At 41.4% G+C, this 22,830-nt stretch overlaps 1 protein-coding gene across 1 annotated transcript; it reads left to right on the top strand.

Annotated features, from left to right (window-relative positions):
* Positions 1-2,393: 2,393 nt before the first annotated feature.
* On the top strand, positions 2,394-21,081 carry ammecr1 (AMMECR nuclear protein 1). Its single transcript, XM_049593179.1, has 6 exons — positions 2,394-4,213; positions 10,348-10,458; positions 12,306-12,420; positions 14,264-14,354; positions 14,470-14,566; positions 16,016-21,081. The coding sequence occupies exons 1-6, from the start codon at positions 3,738-3,740 to the stop codon at positions 16,128-16,130; spliced, it is 1,005 nt and encodes a 334-aa protein (XP_049449136.1). The 5' UTR covers positions 2,394-3,737; the 3' UTR covers positions 16,131-21,081.
* The last annotated feature ends 1,749 nt before the right edge of the window (positions 21,082-22,830 follow it).

Consider the following 22,830-nt stretch of genomic DNA (forward strand, 5'->3'; position numbering starts at 1 on the left):
GTTCCTGTTATGAGAATCAGCACCGCACACAGAGCAAATAGCACTGAGGATATTACAGACTGCTCTCAAGTTTATCATACTGATGCTGTTCTCTGTGCTGTCAGTGAGGCTTTAAATGCTGAGCGACAGGGAGCACCTTCCTCTGAGACCGTTTTATTGTATGGACACTATAAACTGTCTTGGCCTAATCATTTTTTCCCCAAAGTATGTAGCTTTGCCCAAGTTCTACAATCAAATTTGGCCCATAAGCTTTGAAGAAGGATGAGTTATGATTAAATACATCTCTGCTGACAAAACGTCCCAGAAATTCAATTGGAGAACAAGTATGGAAAAACAACAAAGTCATTTGTGCCTTGAATCCGTATTTCAGGAGAAACTGTTTCAGCCGTCAGCCTTATGTTGCTTAAAATTCAGTTAATCCCAAGAGGTATTTAGCTAATTCAACATGAGTGTTTTGAATGCATGAGAGAGGAGGAAAATGCACCCTCAAATGCATTTTATAATCTCAGTGTCGAGATGTTTCATCCATCCTCGTGAGTCAGGACACGGTCATCATCAGCTGATTCTACCATGTGTATTAATCACTGACATTTAAACAATGGTCACTGCTCTCTTTCCTGATACATTTATGGAGGCGGGGGGGCTGAAAAGGGATGGAGTTGGCATGGGTGGATTACTGAACAGGCTTATTGGGCACAGGCCCAGGGGTACAAGTGTCAGGCGTCTGGCCTTCATCTGCGAAATGTCACTCAAATTACTGTAAAGGTGGATTTATACTTGTGCGTCAGCTGTATGTAGAACCTACACATGTAGTCTACACCATTGTGAGCATTTATATTTGTGCGGTGGTGGGTCTGTGTCACTCCGCAGCTACACCTCCAAAACACTGGTCAAGTTTAGTTGATTCAACACACACATTAAACATGGCTTAATAGCAACATTTTCAGTTACAAGTACACAAACCAGCTTCACTATAACTCGCAAGATTCACAGACAAAGCACTTGTCTTTTGCTGGACACGTTTTCCCCACATATACAACATGCTAATGTTTTTAGCACAAGCCTATGGCATTTTAAGTTGTATAAATTAGCCTAGCAGCTAGCAGAGATTTCCTCTACTCATATAAAGCCAGGGATAACAGCAACATGTAACGAAGGTAACATCATAAAATTCGGCTCCATTACAACTCACAAGATTCACAGACAAAGCACTTGTCTTTTGCTGGACACGTTTTCCCCACATGTACAACATGCTAATGTTTTTAGCACAAGCCTATGGCATTTTAAGTTGTATAAATTAGCCTAGCAGCTAGCAGAGATTTCCTCTACTCATATAAAGCCAGGGATAACAGCAACATGTAACGAAGGTAACATCATAAAATTCGGCTCCATTACAACTCACAAGATTCACAGACAAAGCACTTGTCTTTTGCTGGACACGTTTTCCCCACATGTACAACATGCTAATGTTTTTAGCACAAGCCTATGGCATTTTAAGTTGTATAAATTAGCCTAGCAGCTAGCAGAGATTTCCTCTACTCATATAAAGCCAGGGATAACAGCAACATTTAACAAAAGTAACATCATAAAATTTGGCTCCATTAGAACTCACAAGGTTCACTGACAAAACAACTGTCTGATACTGAACATTTTTTCCAAATAAATATAACATGCTAACATTATTAGCACAAGCCTATGGCATTTTACATTGTAAAAATTAGCATAATTACATTATCCTGTAAAGCCAGGATAAATCACACACAAAAAATGCTTGTGGAGGCTGTATTGTCTTCACAATTTATTGTTTCTTATCTGCAAAATAAAAGTAAATCAAAGCTTTGTTTCCACTAAGGGAAATGATTTCAGCTTACAAAAACAGACATTTGGTCTGCGTCGACGTGACGTGTAGTTACATTTCTGGGGAGGTGCATGTCAGGCTACGACGTCAATTCAAGGCAGAAGTATAATCCTGCTTGACGAAGCAGGAAGAGACTCAAAAAGACGCCACAAAGACATGAAAAGGAACTTATGAGAGACACAAAATAACCACAAAATGACCTCAAAGAGACACAAAAGATGCATAATGAGTACAAAGAGATGCAAAACAATGACAATAAAGAGGCAAAACCATAAAGTCTGTGAGTCTTGCTCCAAATAAAGAAGAGGAGGTGGGGCCTTTTGCATATCTGCACCCAGGGGCCCATTGTTTTATAATCCGCCCATGGGAGTTGAAGAGATTACAGTACTTATTTTCATTTACTGTTTCAAGGAGCCAGATAAGATGTGGTCATGAGGCCCAGAATGTCTACCAGCAGCCCTGAGCACCAGCACATGATATGTAAGACTCCATATTAGCTATTTGGAATGAAACCAACACTGCAAGTTACTTTAACAGAAAGCATTAACCTTTATCTTAACCCACAGAGACACACACAGAGGATAAATCACCTCAGTGAAGCACAAAGACTCTGGCAAATCAATTCCCTTAAAAGCAAACAGTCTAAAGGAGAGGCCCAGTGCAGAGAGACCACTCTAGCTCTATCCCTTTTATAGCTTAGGGATACTGATACTTTTCCATGCACGCACACATGCGTCGGGAGCGCGCATGCTTCCACGGCACCGTACATTTCTTCTGAATTGCAAATTTGATACCCCCAGAAGCTACGCAGAATGTGTAGCAACTGGGCGCAACGCAGTTGCTGAATCCGCTTCCGGCGTGCCGACGACACCGATGCTTGTGCCCACAGACACACAGGGCTTTTACCCGAACAGCACTGAATGGTAGCAGCTGAGAGACGGGTGCGGAGCGAGCTTTGCCAAACCCGGAGGATTTCTCACGGCTCACGGACTAGAATGCTCTTCTATATGTATCCCCATAAACGGATGACAACCTCCAAACAAACCTGTACTGAAAACTTTGAGCTCTACATCTGACGCGGGGCTGTTATTGAGATTTTTTTCTGGTAACCAGGTCCAAGAGCAGACATCATGCAGGTGCAAACTGTGGGCTAACGTTACTGAAATGACTTGCTCGGCGCTGACGCGTTTCATTGTGCCATGCCAACCCCGCATTGTCAGATGCCATTTTACTCTGCGTTATCCCAGCGTCTGGAATTCCAACATACTGGGCCTGTTGTGTAATTAGAAGTTCGTGAGGCAGTGGCAAACAAGCTGGTGCAATGAGAAGCTACGCTGTCCAAGACATTGTGCGCAATTTGTGCTGAAGCTTATGGGTCCTGCTGCGTACTCAAGCTCCCGGCTTCCACTTGGAGAGGTGTGCTGCTGGGCTACAGCGCACTGGCTGTCGGCTTCACATCTGGACCGCCTGGCTACTGTCATCTGCGGCCTGTTCGGACCGTGCACTCCCTGAACTTGTATGTTTAAGAGGAACTGACTGAGATCGCCTTGGATGGTGTCGTGTTAGGGAAAAGGGGTGAATATTAGGCTGGGACTTGACGTTATCGGTGATCCACTGGAACACCGTGGTCCAAAGCTGGACTGGCTGACTACTCAAGGAAAAAACGCTTATCCAGCTATGGATTTTGCGTAGCGAAGTCACGCATTTTTAAAGGCAACGCTAGGGTGACATTGCAGTCTTCTCGCCACATCGGTTATTTCGTCGTCCGACAAAAAAATAAAAAAGAGTGAAAGTGGAGTATTGTCCGTCATACGTATCAACGCAGTGGGATTTCTACGTCTGGTCGGCGTTCCCCCCCACCCTTCCCGCGGTGACGGTTATGGGTCGGAAGCGGTGTGTCGGTGCAGATTGTTCCAAGATGGCGGCCGGGTGCTGCGGGGTGAAGAAGCAGAAACTGTCGGGATCGCCCGGGTCGGGGGGTCCCGGCGGGGTGGGGGCGGGAAGCGGGGTGGCAGGAACCGGACATTGTGGCTCGGAGTTGGGGATTGGCTCCTCCGCGACCGTTGCAGCAGCGGCGAACGTGAGCAGAGCCAACGGCCTGGGGGGACCCGGGGGTAACGTTAGCGGCAGCAGTAGTAGTAGTGGCAGCAGCGGCACAAACGCTCTGTCCCCAGCCCCGGCCGGTTACACTTCATCCGGCCTCTCCCCGAATCTCAGCTCGGGACCTGGTTCGGGAAGTGGCGGCAGGAAAATGGTCGTCTCAGCGGAGATGTGCTGCTTCTGTTTTGACGTGCTTTATTGCCATCTGTACGGATACCAACCTCCGAGAACACCCAGGTTTACAAATGATCCCTAGTGAGTATTTTTTTTTTGCCTTTTGTTGTTTTGCTGCATGTCAAAGCTCAGTGGTATATCCTCTCAACATATCACTTTTGCGGCACACTTGATGGGGTTGCCTCTGGATTCAGCTTCACTGTTAAGGGCACAAACTGTCACATCGAAACAACATTTTACTTATAATTAATTTAACGTGAAAACCTCGCGATCACAGCTTAATTTGGCCAAGTTGGGATTGTGGGGCCTAGTGGAACAGACTGTCGGCACTGGCCCGCTGCTGTACTAACCCAACACTAATGTTTCAATGAATGATTGAATATGATGTTATTACGCTGTGTCACATGTCACTGAGTGATGTGCTCTGATGTACATTTAAATTTCCCGTCGCTACTCGGCGAAAAAGACATTTTACGATACTGTTTATTCAACTCGGCTAACGTTAAGCCTGTTTGCTAGTAACTAACATTAGCTAGCCTCTAACACTTAACGCTAAGCTAAGAGAAACAGGGTGGAACGAGAAATTAAACATCGCTTGTTTATTCAGTTTAACACCAGCAGTTTCACTAGTAACGCTAGAGCACTCAAACCGCTAAAATATAAAACATCAAAAGTTAACGTTAGTGTGCTTAATCTTTTATGTTGCCCTCAATGAACCCGGGGTTGCCACATACTAGGCTTAGCTTTGTTAGCTGCAAGCTACATTAGCTTAGCAACGAAAACCAAATCAGCTTGTGGTAATTTATTTAATGGTAAATGTTTTAAAAGTCTGTGATACTATGGCTTAATAACATGTCACATCACTGGCTCGTTTTTAAAGCAGGTTTTTATAGTAGTGTACTGTCGAATTAAGAGAAACTAACGTCAACCGAGTTTAGCACCAACCAACAAAGAAAATGTGGTTCTTGCTTGGTACTAAGAAGCTCTGAGCATCCTTTATGGCCAAAGTTAACGTACAAACAGTATTGTCAGTGTTACATTAATGCAGCAAACAGACAAATATGGTGTGAATTCATTCGAAGTATTCACTGAACATAATTCTGTAGGTGTCATGTCCAAATTGACTATAAGATAATCTATAAGATAATTAAATGTATGGGGGTTGTTTTTGCCTGGAATCGCCCTCCTACGCCCTCCACTGAAACATTTTGACCCCACCTTAGATGAGCATTGTATTGTAACAGCATGTGACTTATAGGGCGTTTTACTTAAATTCTGAGGTTGTAAAGGAATTGTGTGCAATTGCAAGTACAGTTTAGTATTCCAGTGTATTGACCTGAATTAAGCAAAGAGACTTTGGAGTTACTTATTGACACGAACCACTTTAAAAGTATCCAAAAAAGTCAATGGAATTGCCTCATGTTGTTTTTAGGTGTGTCTTTCTGTTGTCATGTGACAAATTAAAGTTTAAAATCGAAGTGTAACACTCTTCCACACTAACAAACAATGCTGCATACATTTCCAGTGCACATAATGGGTTGTCAGTGTCGTGTATTTGTGTAAACAGTTTCAACACTCCCAGTTTGCATACTGTGTTGTTCCTTATCTGTATACTCAGCACATTCACATCCATTTTTTCCTGCACTTATAGCTGAGACTGTATTGAATGATGAGTCTGTTGAAATGCTGCTTTCGGCATGTTGACCTTTGAAGGAAAATCCAACATGTTGGAGCCTTTAATCAAACAAGTGTATGCTCACAACTTATCACACTAACATCTCTATCCAGAGTCTATCTCAAAATCACCTCAGCAAATTCCAGGCAAGAGGCTTCACACATTCAAATATGAGAACCATTCACAACTGACAGTGGTGTGGCAAACACTGAACAATGAATTGACATGTCACAGACAGAATGGCTAGAGCTCAATGTACTGCACCTTTGCTGTTAGCTGGACTAACCACATACATGTGAGATAATTGTGAAATGCAGATTCAGCACTCTTATTTGTTTTTCAGACATTCCTGATTCCATACATGGCTGCCTCTAAAAATTAATGCACAAGTCCACAGTAAAAAGTGCGAGCCACCACATTATATTTCCCCAGTCCCTTTTAAGGACGCATTCACACTGGTACTATTTGGTCCACTTTAAACGAATCCTGGTCCACTTCCATGGATATTTCAGTTCGTTTGTAGTGGTGTGAACGCTCATTCGAACTCTGGTACGGACCAAACAAGCGACCCTGATCCGCTTTAAAACTGGGGGTCTTGGTTCACTTGCAAGTGAACCCTGGTGCAGTTGGCTTGCAGTGGGAAATGCAAACATACTATCCAGAGAACCAAAGAGAGGAAGTGACATAGAGCGCAGTGCATTTTGGGTAAAAAAACAAAACAAACAAAGCCAATGGTGTGAACTGGGAGAAGCAGTTTTGAATTTGTTTAGCGAGAGGATGGCGGCACGCAGATTTAATCGGTCTGTGGATCTAAGGTTTAAAAAAAAACTGTGACACCAATATATTAAGGTATGTGACTGTAGGGTATGGATTTCTGTTGTCGGTCCTGGCCAACTAATGAGCAGTCGTCTTCTTCCTCATGCTTTTTTCTTCCTTGTCAGTGGTCATTTCGGGCAATACCGCCCCCAAATGAGCAGCTGTTGTAACTGCGTAATGCTGTCCAGGGGCTTTGGTCTGCTTTAAAAAGTGCAGTGTGAAAGTGAACCGAACCAAATTAAAGTGTGAAATTTTTCCGCGTTCCCCGCCCAATCGAACCGAGTCGCCCGGACTATCCTGGTATGAATGTGCCCTAAGAGTAATCTCCCAGTGTTGGTGTGTCCATTTGGAAATCCCTTTTGAGACTCAGCCCCAGTGTCCACACTAAGCATTAAACCTTGATAAACATTAACTGATGTCACCTGTGCAATCAGGATAAGTGCGCCATTGCCTAAGGGTGTCAGGATTTAGAATGCCTAAGTAGGAATTGATATAGTTTGATAAACCGAGTGTTTGCTGCTGGCTCTCTGAATAACACAATAATAGCTATATCTTAGGTAGTGTCTTGTGATCATAACAACATTGTGGTAGTAAAAACATAAGCATAATCAACTGTAAAATGTGTGTAATTTCCTTTGGCAGGGACATGGGAAAGGCATTCACAAAGGGCTTAGAGAGTTAGAAGGTTTTATGCATTGGAAGCTCTTAAAATAATCTTTTTTTTAATTTAAGCAGTCAGTGTAGATCTAAGTATGCAATATTTAAATGTACCACCCTACCATAGAAAAATCAATCTCATTTAAATGGACCCTAAGTCTGTCAGTCTTGAAGGTTTAAACATTGGGATGGCGGCGAACCCTCACCACATGAAACCAAGGTCTAAAGCCAACCAGCCAGTCATGACCAGGAATGTAGTAGACTAATGCCCACCCAATATGAAAACTCCCACAGGTCCGAGAAACTCATAATTATGGTCTGTGGTGTCCTCGACATGTCCTTAACTTGGGGGCACTGTCAGATTGAATTATTGGAATGCTCAGAACAACTACAACATTTGACAATGACACAGTGCTCTGCACAGCTAACCAGTGAGCAATTCAGGGCCCCAGATTCTGATGATTTGTCACATTTTGTGATCTTTTTTTAGGACACAGTGGTGCTCAAATTAAGAAACGGGACCCATGCTTGTTGCAAATATGCCCTTTATTTTAGGTCATAATGGTAAACATTGCAATTGTGAATCCCCTTGAGACGGTGGGTGTTCTTGCCGTCTAGACTGGCTGTCTGGCTTACATGTCGTTTCGTAAAAACAGCAAGCCTTCACCTCCAAATAGAGGGACACACGTGGAGAGCTGTGACTCAATATATGCGCATAGGTAGCTGCTTCAAGGACCGCAAACGCAGTATACATTTTAAAATACTTTGCTTCATTTTGACTGCAAGAAAACCAATGAACCATGCTACTTGGGGAGCGCTACTGCAGGTAAGTTAACATCTCTTGGTAGGTCATTTAGCTAGCTTACTGTAGTTGACTTGAATGGTTGTATAACTTCATAAGGCAACTGTAGTTAATTGTTGGGCTAATATTAATTAATCTGTGTAATGTTATGTGTGCTGACATTGATACGTATACCGTAAGCTACTTAAAATTTGTAGCTAAAGCTAACACAACTGAAATTTAAGATTACAGTGCAAAGGTAATAACTAGCCAGCAAACACACTATATGGTTAATACATGTCTTGCATTGTGTTACATTAACCTTTGCCCCTGTTGATCCCCTCTTTGAGGACAACACCAGACGACACCGCCCTTTCCTCACTGGCAGAGGTGAGGGGAAATGGTCCGGGAAAGATGTAATGAAGCCACAGGACAGTTAGCATGCAGAGGTTTTCTGAGGAACTGCTGGGTGAAACTTCAGTAAGACACAAGACTCAAAAGCAATGACCATTAGACATCACATTGGTTTTAATAAGACTATTTGCGCCTGTGTGCTGTAGCTGTAATGTTTTTGTTCCTTTTGTAGTTCACATTTTTGTTTTTAATCACTGGTATTTATTGAATCAGAACTTGAGATTTTGATGTTGTAAACCAGTTGTTTTTTATATAAAGAAGCTAAAAATAAAATTCTAAGTTGTGCTCATAGAGAAAATGCCTCATGTATGTTTCTTTTTTAAAAAATTGGACTTTTTACAGCGTAGGATGTTATGGATTAAACACAAAACATTGTGTATGAGCCAGCGGCGAAGTTGACTTGGTTCAGGTATTGAAAATTTCTTCACAGAGGAAACAATCTGAGCTATTTTCCCCATTCATCTCCTTTCTCTTTACACAGTTTAATTTTCATTAGTGTCATGAGGTGCTGTAAAAGAAGACAAGCCTTGTTGCTGTAGAAGAATCATTGTCTATTACCAAAGAATGAATCAGTGACACGAGTAATATCGCTAAAGTATCGAAGTGTCATTTTTGAATTTAATTGCTGCTCTTAAAATTGGACCGGTGCTCACATTAAGAAAAATAGTCCACAGCCCTGCAATGGTATGTGACTTGGCATCTGAGAACAAGACCTTCAATGGGCAAGTGACAATAAATCAGTGAGTCAGACTAACTTTACACAATGAGGATTAAAATAAGATGTGCCATTTACTGTTGAGCAACCTGGGCAGAAGCTGTCAGTGTCATAGTGAATCTGAATCATCTTGACAGTGCTCAAAACAACACAATACACAATCAGTGTAGAAGAAAACAGACAAGGAAAGTGAAGTGAGCGAGTAGTGAAACTTGATTGAAGCAGGAGCAGATACAAGCCAGCGTAGACTGCTAGAATGGTTCAAATTTAAGTGTATTTGTTCCCGTTAGACAGATGACTGGAACGGTGTCTGGTGTAGAAAGGGTGTCTGTACTTATTTACATAATACTGCATCGCAATCCCTGTTATGCACAGTTTTGGTTCTGATCCACTGTGATGCCTGCCAATAATGTCATAACGTTGAGTATTGTTCTCCAAAGTGCTTAATTCCATGAACTTACGTTAGGCAAACCCAAATGAGATGCCTTTTATGGGACAGTTTACGCCAGAATCAAAAAATACATGTTTTTCCTCTTACCTGTAGTGCTGTTTATCAGTGTAGATTTGCCAAGGAAACAATAGCTGTAGAGATGTCTGCCTTCTCACCAATGTAGTGGGACTAGATGGCTCTCGGCTTGTGGTGCTCAAAGCACCAAAAAAATCCATTTGAAAAACTCAACAGCAATGTCTCTTTCCAGAAATCATGACATGGTTACTCAAGATAATCCATAGATCTTGTTGTGTAGGAACTGTTTTCCTTCAGCCAAACTACACCCTCCAACCATATCACCGCGCAGAAGGAAGTGTGTATTTACATCATGGACAAGAGGCTTGTCCATGATGTAAATATCAATGGCATCCTTAGCTAGCTCAGCGGTGCTAGGTGAGCTTCCTTCTGCACGAAGAAATTCATGTGATGTGTGTGTGTGGCCCAGTGCTATGAACCAAAGTCTGCATTCTTGGATGAAAGCTTATGCATCATGGTGTTGAAGACTATTGTGCCAGTTTTACCAAATGTAAATACAGCTATGGCAAACTACATCGGAGTTCACTTCTGTGTGCTGTTAACCAACTTTTACACAATACAGCAATGTATATCCAGTGTGAAAGGTATTAAAGTGTCACTGCTCTTACATGGTGCTCTCGTTGTTTTTCAGCCCGCTGTTTGTCACATGGAAAATAGGCAGAGACAAGCGGTTGAGGGGTTGTATAGGTACATTTTCTGCCATGAATCTGCACTCAGGACTCAGGGAGTACACCCTTACCAGGTAAGCAACACTACAAAGTTATTTCCTTTGTTTCAGAGCTGTAGACCAAATGGTGCATGACTGTGGAGTGTGGAGAAACAGTGATGCTGTGCAGTCCCTCCAGAAAATCGCGATCTTGCAATCGCAATAACTAACGCAAATTCAACGAAAGTCTGCAATATTTGCGGGGGCTTGCAATTTTTGAAAAGTCCCGCAATTTCCCAGCGTTTTTTTTTAAAAAATCACACAAAAATGCTGCAATTTTTGACAAATTGGCCACAAATGAAAGGGTTTTGGGCCGCAAGATCCTGGAGGGACTGGCTGTGGTAAATTAAGCATATGGAGCGTGTGTCTCCTTTGATCCCAGGTCCTGTGGCTTCAAAAATTATTCAAAACAGTCATTAATGTTCTGAAGTAGGTTTTTCCATGAATGTTTTCCATTGACGTTTATTTATATAGACAATTGAATACTGTTTACTGTATATGTGTGAGTATTTGTCATTAACAGTCAGACAAACTGCAGTTACAGTGTGCCAGCAACACAGTTTGTCTTGACATTGACTTGGATGCAGAAAGATGCTGACACCATGTGTTTTGTCGTGATGACCTGGCGCTGATGAGATCAAAAGGACAAGCAGTGACACAAATGAAATGTATTGATAATTACAACTGTAATGTATGTTGTATTATAAAGATGTTTAATTGAAAAAATGTAAAGCTGTGAGAATAGAGAGTTCTTATGTAGTTGTATTGGGAACACACTGATTAAGTTTACATACACAAAATATTGCAGTAATTTCCCGTATCCCCCAAAATCCAGTCTACCCACTAAGTTGTTTACATGGGTAATGAAAATGAACATTCCACTAATATTCCTGCTTACACGCAGGCGTGCATACTCCACTTAACATGCCCTAACATGTCCCTTATCATGTCAAAATATGGAGTGGAATGGCTGGGCCGCTTGTGCTGTTTTGCCTCTATGAATCAAAAAGTTTTCCTCCAGTAGCTGACTCGCTTGACCATGCAAACACAGCCTCCATCTTTCATTCCTTCAACCAGCCCCTTGAAAAGGTCAACAATGCGACATTTGTGTGTATCCAAAAGCCTGATGCTATCCAAATTTTTCATAATGTTTAAAAGTAGGTGGGTTTCTCCCTCTACCCAGAAATGCAGCCTGTCTTTTGGGCATGCATCTCAACCCCAGCCTTGTGAACTGTCAACTACATGGTTTGTACTGTGGTAAAAACCCCCAATTGAGACATATATTCCGAATGTGCTGTATACATGTTCAAAGAATGTTTCTAAAACCAGATTAACACCATCATATCCTACGTCTTAAAAGAGGAAAAATGTCTAACTCGGATTATCCAAACGAAAATGCTGTTTATATGAGTGTATCAACGTCAGAATAATGTCATAGCCAGTGACACTGGTTAACCCCAAATTGATGTATCATCCAAATGGTTTATGTTACTGATATTTTAATGTCATCTTACAAATGGCACAGAGCATAAGAGTGAGTCTTCCGGTGTAAAAACAGCCATCTGTAAATACCTGGTGTGTGTGTTTTTGACCTGAGGGCAGACACAGCTGACGTGTCAAATGTATGTAAACACTCGCAGCTCTGTGATGGTACTGTGTACAGATACACACAATACAAACAGCACTGAGCTGCTGTGAACGGCCATGATCAGAGTCCATGCTGCGACCTCACTGGCCAATAAGCAATGGTTATTGGAGTGCATCGCATTTTCATATTCTTCACACAGTCATCACATAATTGGCACTCCTCATACTTGACTGTGATTACTCATTTCTGAATTACCTCTTGTAATTGTATTTTGCGTGTGCTTTTCTGCCCGCAGTGCCCTTAAAGACAGCCGCTTCCCCCCTATGACAAGGGATGAGCTGCCTCGCCTCTTCTGCTCAGTATCTCTTCTCACCAACTTTGAAGACGTCGGTGATTACCTTGACTGGGAGGTAAGAGACATGATTTGGTAAAAACATTTGCATTAAGAAGTGTGGTGCTTAAATGCTCACTCTTTCTGCCATTAGTAGCTACTTTACGTATGACGTCATATATCAGTGTGCTGTCAAGATGTGGGCAGGCAACTGGAGGTAAAGACTACCAACACTGCACAAATGGTTTAGACTAGCGTTGGGCATCAATTTTCAATTATCGATGATTGATTGTTAAGGATTTTGATCGATCACAAGTAATTTTGCTCGATAGTCGCAGTGTTTCCCCTACAATGCTACAGGCCCGGTGAGCCGCCGTGCCTACGAGACCCCCCGCCAGACCTATGCCAGGCAAAAAATCATAAACAGACGGAGGCTCTCATTGCTCTCCAAAGCTTCGGCGGCTTCCCTTGAGGCCTCTGAAAACACTGCACCATTGACAGACGGAGGTTTCGCTGAAAACCGAAGCCTGTAACCCATGACTGGCAAGGGTTGTAAACACCCAGGGGTGAACTGCGCGTGCCCGCCATTCTTCCTCTTTGGCCTGGGGGGTTAAAGCTCAAAACTGGGGCAGTTGTGCTCTCTTGCGGCGATAGTCTGCACTGCACTCTTTTGTTTTCTCTCTTTTCCAATACTCGCTTATCAATTAATCGATAATGTTTTTGATGATCGAATAAAGAATTTTGATCGTTTGCCCATCCCTAGTTTAGACAGGGACAGCTGTTCCAGTTGACCAAGTTGAGGGGAAAAGGCTACTTCTAAGTTCCAAAAATAGTAGAACCCAAGGCAGCAGATGTGGATCATAATCCTCTGTCTTCAGTCTGGAGGAGCGGAGTCAACTAATGTTGCGTTTAAAGTGCTTCGAGTTGGATGCAGTTACAGTGTGCTGGGACAACTTCTCCGTGTTTTTAGCCACAACACAGATTTTAAACTGTGTTTCACCAGACGCCTGGGAATGGTTGACATATTAAGTAGAAAATTGTAGCCAAAGCTAGCCAATGTTACCTAGTAATGTTAGCCTGACAGCAGTGCATCAATGAACAGAGTTGAAAGAGGCTACTGTAACACACTTTTAACTGGCCTCCCAAAAAACACCACTCACCAAACTCATTCAAAACTCTGCAGCTCAGCTTTTAACCAGAACCAAGAGGAGAGAGCACATCAGGCCAGTCTTAGCCGTTCTTGCTGGCTTCCTATTACATTTATGATTGATTTTAAGCTGCTCCTCCTTGTATACAAAGCCCTACATGGGCTGGGACCGAGCTGCATCGCTAACTCCCTTGTTAACTGTTTGTTAGTTAACACTGCGATCATCTGCTGCTGGTTTATTGGAGGTTCTCAGCAACAGCCTGAAGAAGATCAGGGATGCGGCCTTTGTTAATTACGCCCCAAAGCAATGGAACACACTACCTATAGATATCAGGATATCTGACCAAAAGCAAGACGGCAGTCGCTTCAGTTGTGGACCCATCCGCACAAAAAATAGTTAAAGTCCACAAGACTCTTGTGCACTTTTATCAGCCCGCCGTCTACCATTAGTAAAGTTAGAAGGCCTGGAAGATGAGGTAAGTTATAAAGACAATTGTGTCCACACTGGGCAAATTGATCAAATTGTAGGGAAAAAAAACACTTTTCTTGGTTTTGTATGGATCACATGACGATGCCTGCTGCCTGCAGGTTCATCCAGCCCTTTAATGTCATCATTTCCCTCTATATCTTGTTCACACAATATATGGAGGTTGTTTTGTTTTATGCTATGACCTGTTTGAACAAATGCAAAAACGCTGCACTTGGTTTCAAAATTAGAGCCATTTATTGGATTAAAAACACATTGTTGCCTTGTCGTGTATGTCTTGAATTTCAGGTGGGTGTTCACGGTATTAGGATAGAGTTTTTCAATGAAAAAGGATCAAAGCGCACCGCCACCTACCTACCAGAGGTTGCAAAGGAGCAAGGTAAGCTCTATCTGTGCCCAGAAATTAATATATGTTCAGAAAGACACTGTATGTTGCTCCAGATGTGGATTTTTTTTAGGAATGTGTAAAGAGATTTAACTCTTCTTTTATCAAGGTTGGGACCACATTCAAACCATAGATTCCTTACTACGAAAGGGAGGTTACAAAGCTCCCATCACAAATGACTTCAGGAAGACCATTAAGTTAACCAGGTGAGATGACTCTTATTGTTTTACCTACAGTCGTGCTGATAGATTAATATGTCATTGTTGTGATCTTTGTTTGCCACTTGCATTCATTTAGATCCATGTACCCAAACATCAGACAAAATCCTAATATTTAACCTGATTAATGTTTGTAAGAGTTTTGCCAATGAACACGAAGCCGACACAAATTTTAAAAGGGCAAGTGTATGTATGTATTCTGCTGCCTGCCACTTAAGTTGATCAAAGGGGGGGGGGGGGTATTTCCATCACACAGCACAGCAGGTAAAAGAAATTGGTGCTGTAAGAGCCTGTTATCTGCAGATCTTCATCTTAACATCTCACTGTAGCTGTTTCTGCTTCTACTCTTCATCCCTGCAGTACTAGTAGACTTGTTTCCTACAAATACTTCCCAATAAAAGTCCTGTTATTCTGTTATTCCCAAGCTTTTATTGTGAAGCAGCAAAATAAGGAAATGATATCTGAAAGTACACAGGGTTTCCACGGTCAAGGACAACATGAAAAGGTCATGGAATTTCACAATCACATTTTCCAGGCCTGGGAAAGTCATGGAATTAGTAAAAAAAAAACCACTGAAGTCATGGAATTCTGTTGTGTGTAATGAAATGTTACAGTAATCTTACATGGATAACCTTCTACGTGATCTAACATAACTGCAAATCTATTTTCTGTAGCTGTAGACATAACATAGCTCTATTTTGCGCTTGTGTGTGACAGAGTTTTGTTTACCGGCACGTTTGTTTCCTAATTCTTTTTAAGAATTATGCTTTAATAGACTTTGAATCTGGCATGTCCTTGACACAGAGCTTCAGTTGGTTGATACATAAGTACTGAGAGCTGATCACACCGAGACTTGTGAAAAGGTTTTTCTCTCTGGTCTTCTGGAGTTGAGTCTCAAGACACATGCTTGTTTGAGGGGAAAACTGGGACGTCAGTGGTTGGTGGCTGTCGGCGAGACATCACCACTGCCTGCATGGAGGCAGTCGGGCATGCTTTTAGCCCGAACCCAAAGTTGGTCCATCTCAGGCGTGGCACACAACTCAGCCCGTTCAAACGACTATGGAAACTGTAATCGGCATGGCATGCTTTGACCCAGGCGTTGCCCAAAAGTGCTAATCGGAAAAGCCTACGAATAAACTATTGGTGGTTAAGTTGCATTGTGGGAGCCATGTTTTAACAAGGAAGAAGAATCTGTGGAATTAAAAAGATATCTCTGGTTGTACTGCATCGATTTTGATACCTCAAAAGAGACAATTTGCAATGCTAAATCTGTGGAGTCCTTTCGAAAAATTTACTGTTCTGGCCAAGACTTCCTAAATCCAGTATTGACCCATCTGTGTTAAACAGGGTCAAAGTGTAGGTCCTGCGTTTTGGTTCAGACTGTGGTGACCATCATGGTGAGCTAGCCTTTACCAACACATCTTGTCTCATCCCCAGGTACCGTAGCGAAAAGATGACAATGGGTTATGCAGAGTACATCGCCCACCGCCAGCACCATCACTACCAGAATGGCATTGGGCACCCTCTACCACCCTACAACCATTATTCCTGACAGCGAGCCGCATGACCAATCATTGGACCTCTCCGCGGACCTTTTCCCAGGAGAGCCTGCCCCCTCCTGGTCTAGCTATTTCTACTACTGTACCATTTTATGATGATAGTTTCCGTTGCCATGCTGGCCGTCTCCCAGACGTTGACATGGCAACGGGTGGCAACGAAGCATCATTTGATTATGGCAAGAAATCCACATTTCTTTATTTTTCTTTGCCTGTGGTTAAGTTTTTGCAGCATTATGTATACCTATATCTATAACCCCCCTATCCATTAATATTTTTGAAAACTAAACAAATATTAGATTTTATTAATCTTATGTCTTTTCAGCAAACCTAATCAGGTGTTTGATTCTGTGGATGGAAGGAAGTCTCTTTTGGTGGATTAGTCTCGCGCTTATATTGTTTAGGCTTTGCTACGATTTTACATTTACTAAGAAAACTCTTATTTTTTTCCTTCTTTTCTTTATCTTACTATTCAGACATGTATACCATGTAGCAAGGCAACTGCAGTTCTCAAAGGCTGTGTCGTCTCTATTCTGATTCCTCTCAAAAAAAAAAAAAAAAAAAAGATTGACTGTCGAGGTTGCTTGTAAACTCTTGTAGTGTTGTAGTTGGGACTATATATTGGGATCTGTATACTCCAAAGTATAGATAGTAGGATTGTGATGCCCTTTGCTGGTAGTGTTTATTGTTTGAGCTCACAATCGTGTGTGTATTTCTGTGTGTGGATATAGATATTGGTCTGCCACAAGATGAAAACCAGTAGAGTAAATTTAGAAATTGGATTTTACCTAAAAAGTTCCCCCACAGAGTTTGTTTGGAAACCTTCCCCTTGAGTATTTGTAGAGTTTTTGTGGTGGAACCTGTAAACGTTGAACTGCGTTTGTTTGGCTCGAGCTTTTAGCCACATTCCCTCTTTTTTTGTTGTTTTTGAACTTTAAGGTAATTGTGGAGGAAGCCATTTTTGTCTGAGGATAATCACGTTTGTGCAGGGGATTTGTTAACTATGTGAAATTTGATACAAGTGGGTCTGATATCCCCCGCATTGGAGAAGGGGAGCAGAAGACATAAAAAAAACAAAAAAACAAAAAACCGAATGTGCATGAACAATGCTTTCATTTAAATTTACTGTGTCTGTTGGTTTCTGAGTTTACTGGCAGGGAGTCACTTGAATGGGACATGCTATAACTACTTAAAGCCATATTCTCTTTTTATTCCACACCTTGTAAGAGTGGTCTGTTGTTTGGCTTGAAGTGTTTGCGTTCGGTCAACTCTAGTGTATTCAGTCTTCAACCTCTGAATGCAAACTTAACACCAGCCAGCCTCAGGCAAGGCTGCACCACTGATACCGGTCTAACCGGGCGGTTTCAGTCATTTGTCGGTCGTCTTGTATATTGCCCTCGTCGTTGTGGAAACATTGTCTTGCCTCTTCAGATTATAGCTAACCATTGTCACTTGTTCACAAAGTATGATGTATCAAAGTTGTCATTTTGAATGAAGACACGCCACTTGACGCACAAAGGATCTAATTAACATGTTTGTGTCGTTTAGAAGTGCATGTCGTCGTGCTCTTCAGATTCTGAAGCAGTTAATTTAGTTGTTGAAACCGCACTACCACCGTTACCCTCTCACACTCTGCTGTTCAGTGAGATCCCGTTGATCTTGTGTGTCCACGGCACAGGAAATGTTTAGATTCGTGGCCTGTTTTGTCAGCTGTTTGGCAGTAGGTTAGAGCAAACACAGTTGAGTTAGTTAGAGCAGAATCTCTGCATGGAGCCGGGCGGCTTGCAGTAAAGGTCTACAAATAAAAAAGCCAGGGCTTTGTAAGGACTTAAGAAGCCATCTCCCATCCAAATATTACTTGTTGTGAGTCACATCCACACACACGTTAGGCTAGTTGGATTTACTTTTCCAGAATGTTTGAGGATCGTCACCCGATCCGCTTGCTTTGGGTTTCGGCTTTAGTTTTTTGCGAACTGGAATTTTTGAGAGGTTCCTGTTACTTGACCACCATCTTTCTTCGTAACAGCCTTTACTAACTGACAGGTTATTTTTTCTTTATGCAAAATGTCAAGGGCTTTTGGCACTCCATCCACAGTAACCCGAAATGACCCAGATTTAAGTTGTGTTGCCTTAAATGAATGATTTAATAAACGATGGGCCGGTAGATGATGCTCCGACTGCTCCTTTGTCCCGTGGTTCGCTCGTTCCCAGTTCCATCTCCGCACCACAGTGTCGATGTTGTTTTCCTCACTTGAATGCTTTCTTAGACATACGGGGGCTCCTGTATTCCTGCAGTCTCCTGTTTGCTCTCGTCTTACCCAGCTGCTGGTCCTCAGTCCTTTCTTTCTTTTTTTTTTTTTTTTTTTTTTGGAAACCCCCCCGTAAACACATTCTCTTAAAATAATGTCGCGCACTGTGGTGGTGTTACCCTAAATGTCTGAACCACGGGAAGACCGTTTCATGCCTCGCAAAATGTATGCTTTCATGAATACACTACATCAAAAGTTTGACAGAGGAACAGTCAGACGTTCATTTCCTGGTCCATTTAATACAGCACAACCTGAATTCTTCTGCTGCAAAACCAAATTGACCATGCTATTTTACATATATGTCTTTGTATACACATGCAATGTATTTAGTTGCATGTATGTATGAGTATGAGACCTATGGTTTTATCCATGATATGCTTGATCTATGGCTTAGACACTCTTATTAACCATTAAGAGATTTAAAAGACAAATATGGTGCTATCGGACCTCATATTGGGGTGGTCACAGCTCGTGACTGGTCATGCGGACTCATTGATCATATCATACTTAAAGATGCTGCATGTAAGATTTTCTCTGTAGTATGTTGCTGTGAAATGAGTCATGACGGCACATTTTTAATACTGAAGGATGTGACTGTCACTGATACAAACAGTAGCCCCGAGAAGAAATCTGCGCTTTCGTTAACCAACGTGGGATTTTTGGGATCAATTCCCTATGGGAAAACCAGACTGATATACATATAATGAAGAAGGAAAATGCCCTGCAGCAAACACGTCACAGGGGCTATGGAATGTACTGTTAATGGTCGTTATTACAGTTTAACAGTGATGTATTAAGAGAAAATCCTACATGCGTTACCTTTACTATCCTTGATATATGCAGATCTGTTCAACAGGTGTTTTTTTTTTCCTACCAGTGCAAGTCAACACCCCTGCAGGTTTGAAAGGACAAGAAGTCACACGTAGCCTCCCCCCCTCTTCCCTCGATTACTCCCTACACTGTGGCCCAACCTCATGGCCTAGTTTGTTAAGGTGTGATGTGTGTCGTTCGGTAGATAGTGGCAGTAGTAGTGACCGTTGCCTCTCCCAGAAGACTGGATGCTGCTCTTTTTTTTCTGAGCACATCCTCCGTTTATCCTTTAGCTGCTGAATCTTTTGACCTCTGAAAATGCAAGGTTTGAAAGGTCCTGTTGCCGAGGCTTACGCGGCCTGCCTCGTACTACGTTGAAGGTAAGCATCTCTAACGGGACGCAGAGCTAATGTTTTACGTAGAAACACGCAGAAAATAGTCCTGCTTCTGTACTGATAAACTGTTTAAAGCATTGATACCTCATGGGATATTATGGAACGACATTTGTAGTTCGTTGTAGCAGATTGTGTTTTGGTTCCATACCAGGGTTAGAGTTCAGCCTCAGCATTCCTTCTGTGGTCATTCTCATGTTTCGTGGAATGCTCAAGCTCGTGTTACCTTCGTATGTTTGACTGAACCAAAGATGCCAGCGGCCATGCCCAAATGCTGCTCTTAAGGCCTGGCTTCCTGTCCTTCCAAAAGACACCCCTGCAAATTGACAAAATGTTCTTTATGTCTTTTAATTTTATTTTATTTTTTGTGCGATTTCTCAACTGTCTTGACTTATTGAGCAACACAATTTTTCAATGAATTTTCATTGAGTCTATCTCTGAAGCCGTACACGGCGTCAGGGATGGTTAAAAATGGTTGCAAATTGTTGTTACTTGTTTTGTTTATTATTATTATTATTATTATTATTATTATTAGTGGTAGTATAATTATTATTACTATTATTATTATTATTATTATTATTATTATTATTGCTATAATTTACAAAAATGAAAATCCCATGGTGTGCCTCCTAGCTTTATGGGTTTATAAATGTTTTTTTCCCTAAAGACCAGCAGTTATACTTTGTATAAAAGATGGATTTTTCCTTATTTTTTATGCCATTATAAATGAAAAAAAGCCTGTTTTCGTTACTCTGGACCCAGTAGCTGCACTGGTATACAATCGCACTGATAGATGAATAAAAAAAAAAAGAATAAATGAATCAATAATAATAATGATAATGACAAATGAAATAAGAACTACAATAAACTTGTGTTTGAAGCTTTTATTAAAAAAACTTTAAAAAAGAACATAAAAAAAAAGGAAATGACTGTTTTTGTACATCAAAATAAATTCTTTTCAAAAGAATATTTTGGATCTAGTTTCAAAATTATTTTAGTGGTTTTCTATGTTCTGAATTTTTGAGACACTGACTTCGAAGACGTGTCACTGTACAAAATGACTTTTTCTGTTGCAGTGGCCTGATGGGCTGGGAGGGTTACCTGGTGTAACTCCTCATACCAATTACTCTTTCTTTTCCTTTCAGTTTTTTTTTTTTGGAATTTTTTTTCTGCTTTAGTAACTTGAAAAATGTTGATGGAATAATATGAACTGGGAACTTCAAAAAAAAGTCCATCCCCCCTGTAGAGCTAGACCCTTCCTCCTTTCCTATTGAATTGCTGTTAGTGTGACAAGACTTGAAATGGGCATTTAATATGATAGTATGACTCCAAAAGAAAAAAAACAAAAATAAACACATTTTAAAAAATAAAAAACTGAAGAAAAAAAGAAATGAGCAACAACAAAAAAAAAATTGCAAAACAAAAAGTGTGGGGAGGGTTGAAAGAATATATATAGATGGGTTATCTGAGTATGTAAGCAATGGCTGTGAAGATAATGTAGTTTTAAACATTGTTATTACCTTTTAAAATCATTTATTCAATAAAAAAATACAAAATCAACTGAAAAGAGAACATGTGTCATTCTATTTTCTTTCCACACACACACACAGTTAGTTTTGGATTGGTGGAGAAGTTGACCACGACTCGCTTTATATTCAGCTACAGTATCAGATGTGAAGCAGATAATTCATAGACAAATATCTCAAACATGTGCATGTCTACCAGTGATTGAGAAAAATTGTGAACTGGCCCTTTAAATTTTGTAAAGTTGACGCGCTGTCTGATAGTGACTCGTCTAACGTGGGGCACATGCTGTAGCTGTGGGCTAAATGAGGATTTCCCAGCTCCGATAACTGATAACGATACCTTTGAGTGTCCAAACTATAAAACATCCTTTCACAAATCTACGGCTTGAAGTCAACAAGGGAGCTTTTTGTTATGGAGAAAAATATGGGCTCTTCATGTGACAGCAGCGATAGATTATTATCATGACAGCTGGGAGACTTCAGCTGCTGATGAAGTTCATGTGATGTGATCGAAAGCTCCAGAAGAGCCACTACATTGAGCTTGGGGCGAGATTGTTTAGTCTGATAGGTGGATTTTGTCATAGCTGACCAGTTTGGTTCAGTGGGAACTATCTGTCAAAGTGATGTCACACAGCGCTACATCACAGCCACAGGTGCAACACTTCATGATTTGACACCTTGTAATGTAAGGGCAAAATACAACACAATGCTAAGAACAATTACACATATATCAAAATCTGAGTTAATCTAATGCTGCGGAGGGGGAATGGTCAGTTCTTTGGTGCCAAAGGGGCTGGGGAATGTCTGTTTTTTTACTCGCCAAGGGGGTGGAGAGCAGGCCAAGGTCCACTTTTGCCTCACGTTGGTTGTTTCTGTAGTTGTCCTTCGTTGTTAGACTTAACTTGATGGTTGACTTCAGGCTGCTGCCATACGCCAGACTGGCATCACTCCTCAGCCTTTCTGGAGGTGCATCTTGGAGAGCAAGCACTCACATAGTTAACTTTACATGTAACACAATGGTAAAAGCCCTTTCACTTAAACGTGCACACACCTGCAGATTAACAGCACACAAAGAACAAGAGAGAGGGCAGTGTTTGCAGCCTGCAGCATAAATACCCCAGGGGAGTGAAGCGCCTGAATCACACTTGTCCGTAACTGTCCCACAGACATGGATAACACTCAGTGCAGTGGATGTAAGTATCATTTTATAACACTCAAAATACAGTAGCCTTGCAACGAATCAGTCAAGCTATCAATCATTTGCAAAATACTCGGCAGCCATTAGATGGACTGCTGTGAAATTTACTAGGATACAGGCTTTTATCCCCCCTAAGAATTAATTGTAATAACTTCAACTTCAAATCTTAAATTTGTCCAGTACTTTTTTTAATTTATGATCAAATATCTGCAAATCTCATGACATTCCCCATCAGCCTCAGCTGTTAAACATGACCTGCTAAACAAAAGGCATGTTAACATGGTCACTGTCATGTTTGCTTTGTCTTTTTTAACGTTAGAAAACAAAAAAACATAACATACTGAAAGAAATTATTTAAAAAAACACGACTGACATAAAATAAGCTGAATGATATATTGAAGGCAGACAGTATTGTGACAACCCTTCCGCTCCACCAGGTGCGCCTGTTTCCCTGGCTGTGC

The sequence above is a fragment of the Epinephelus fuscoguttatus genome, linkage group LG12 (genome assembly GCF_011397635.1).
Source record: "Epinephelus fuscoguttatus linkage group LG12, E.fuscoguttatus.final_Chr_v1".
Lineage (NCBI taxonomy): Eukaryota > Metazoa > Chordata > Actinopteri > Perciformes > Serranidae > Epinephelus > Epinephelus fuscoguttatus.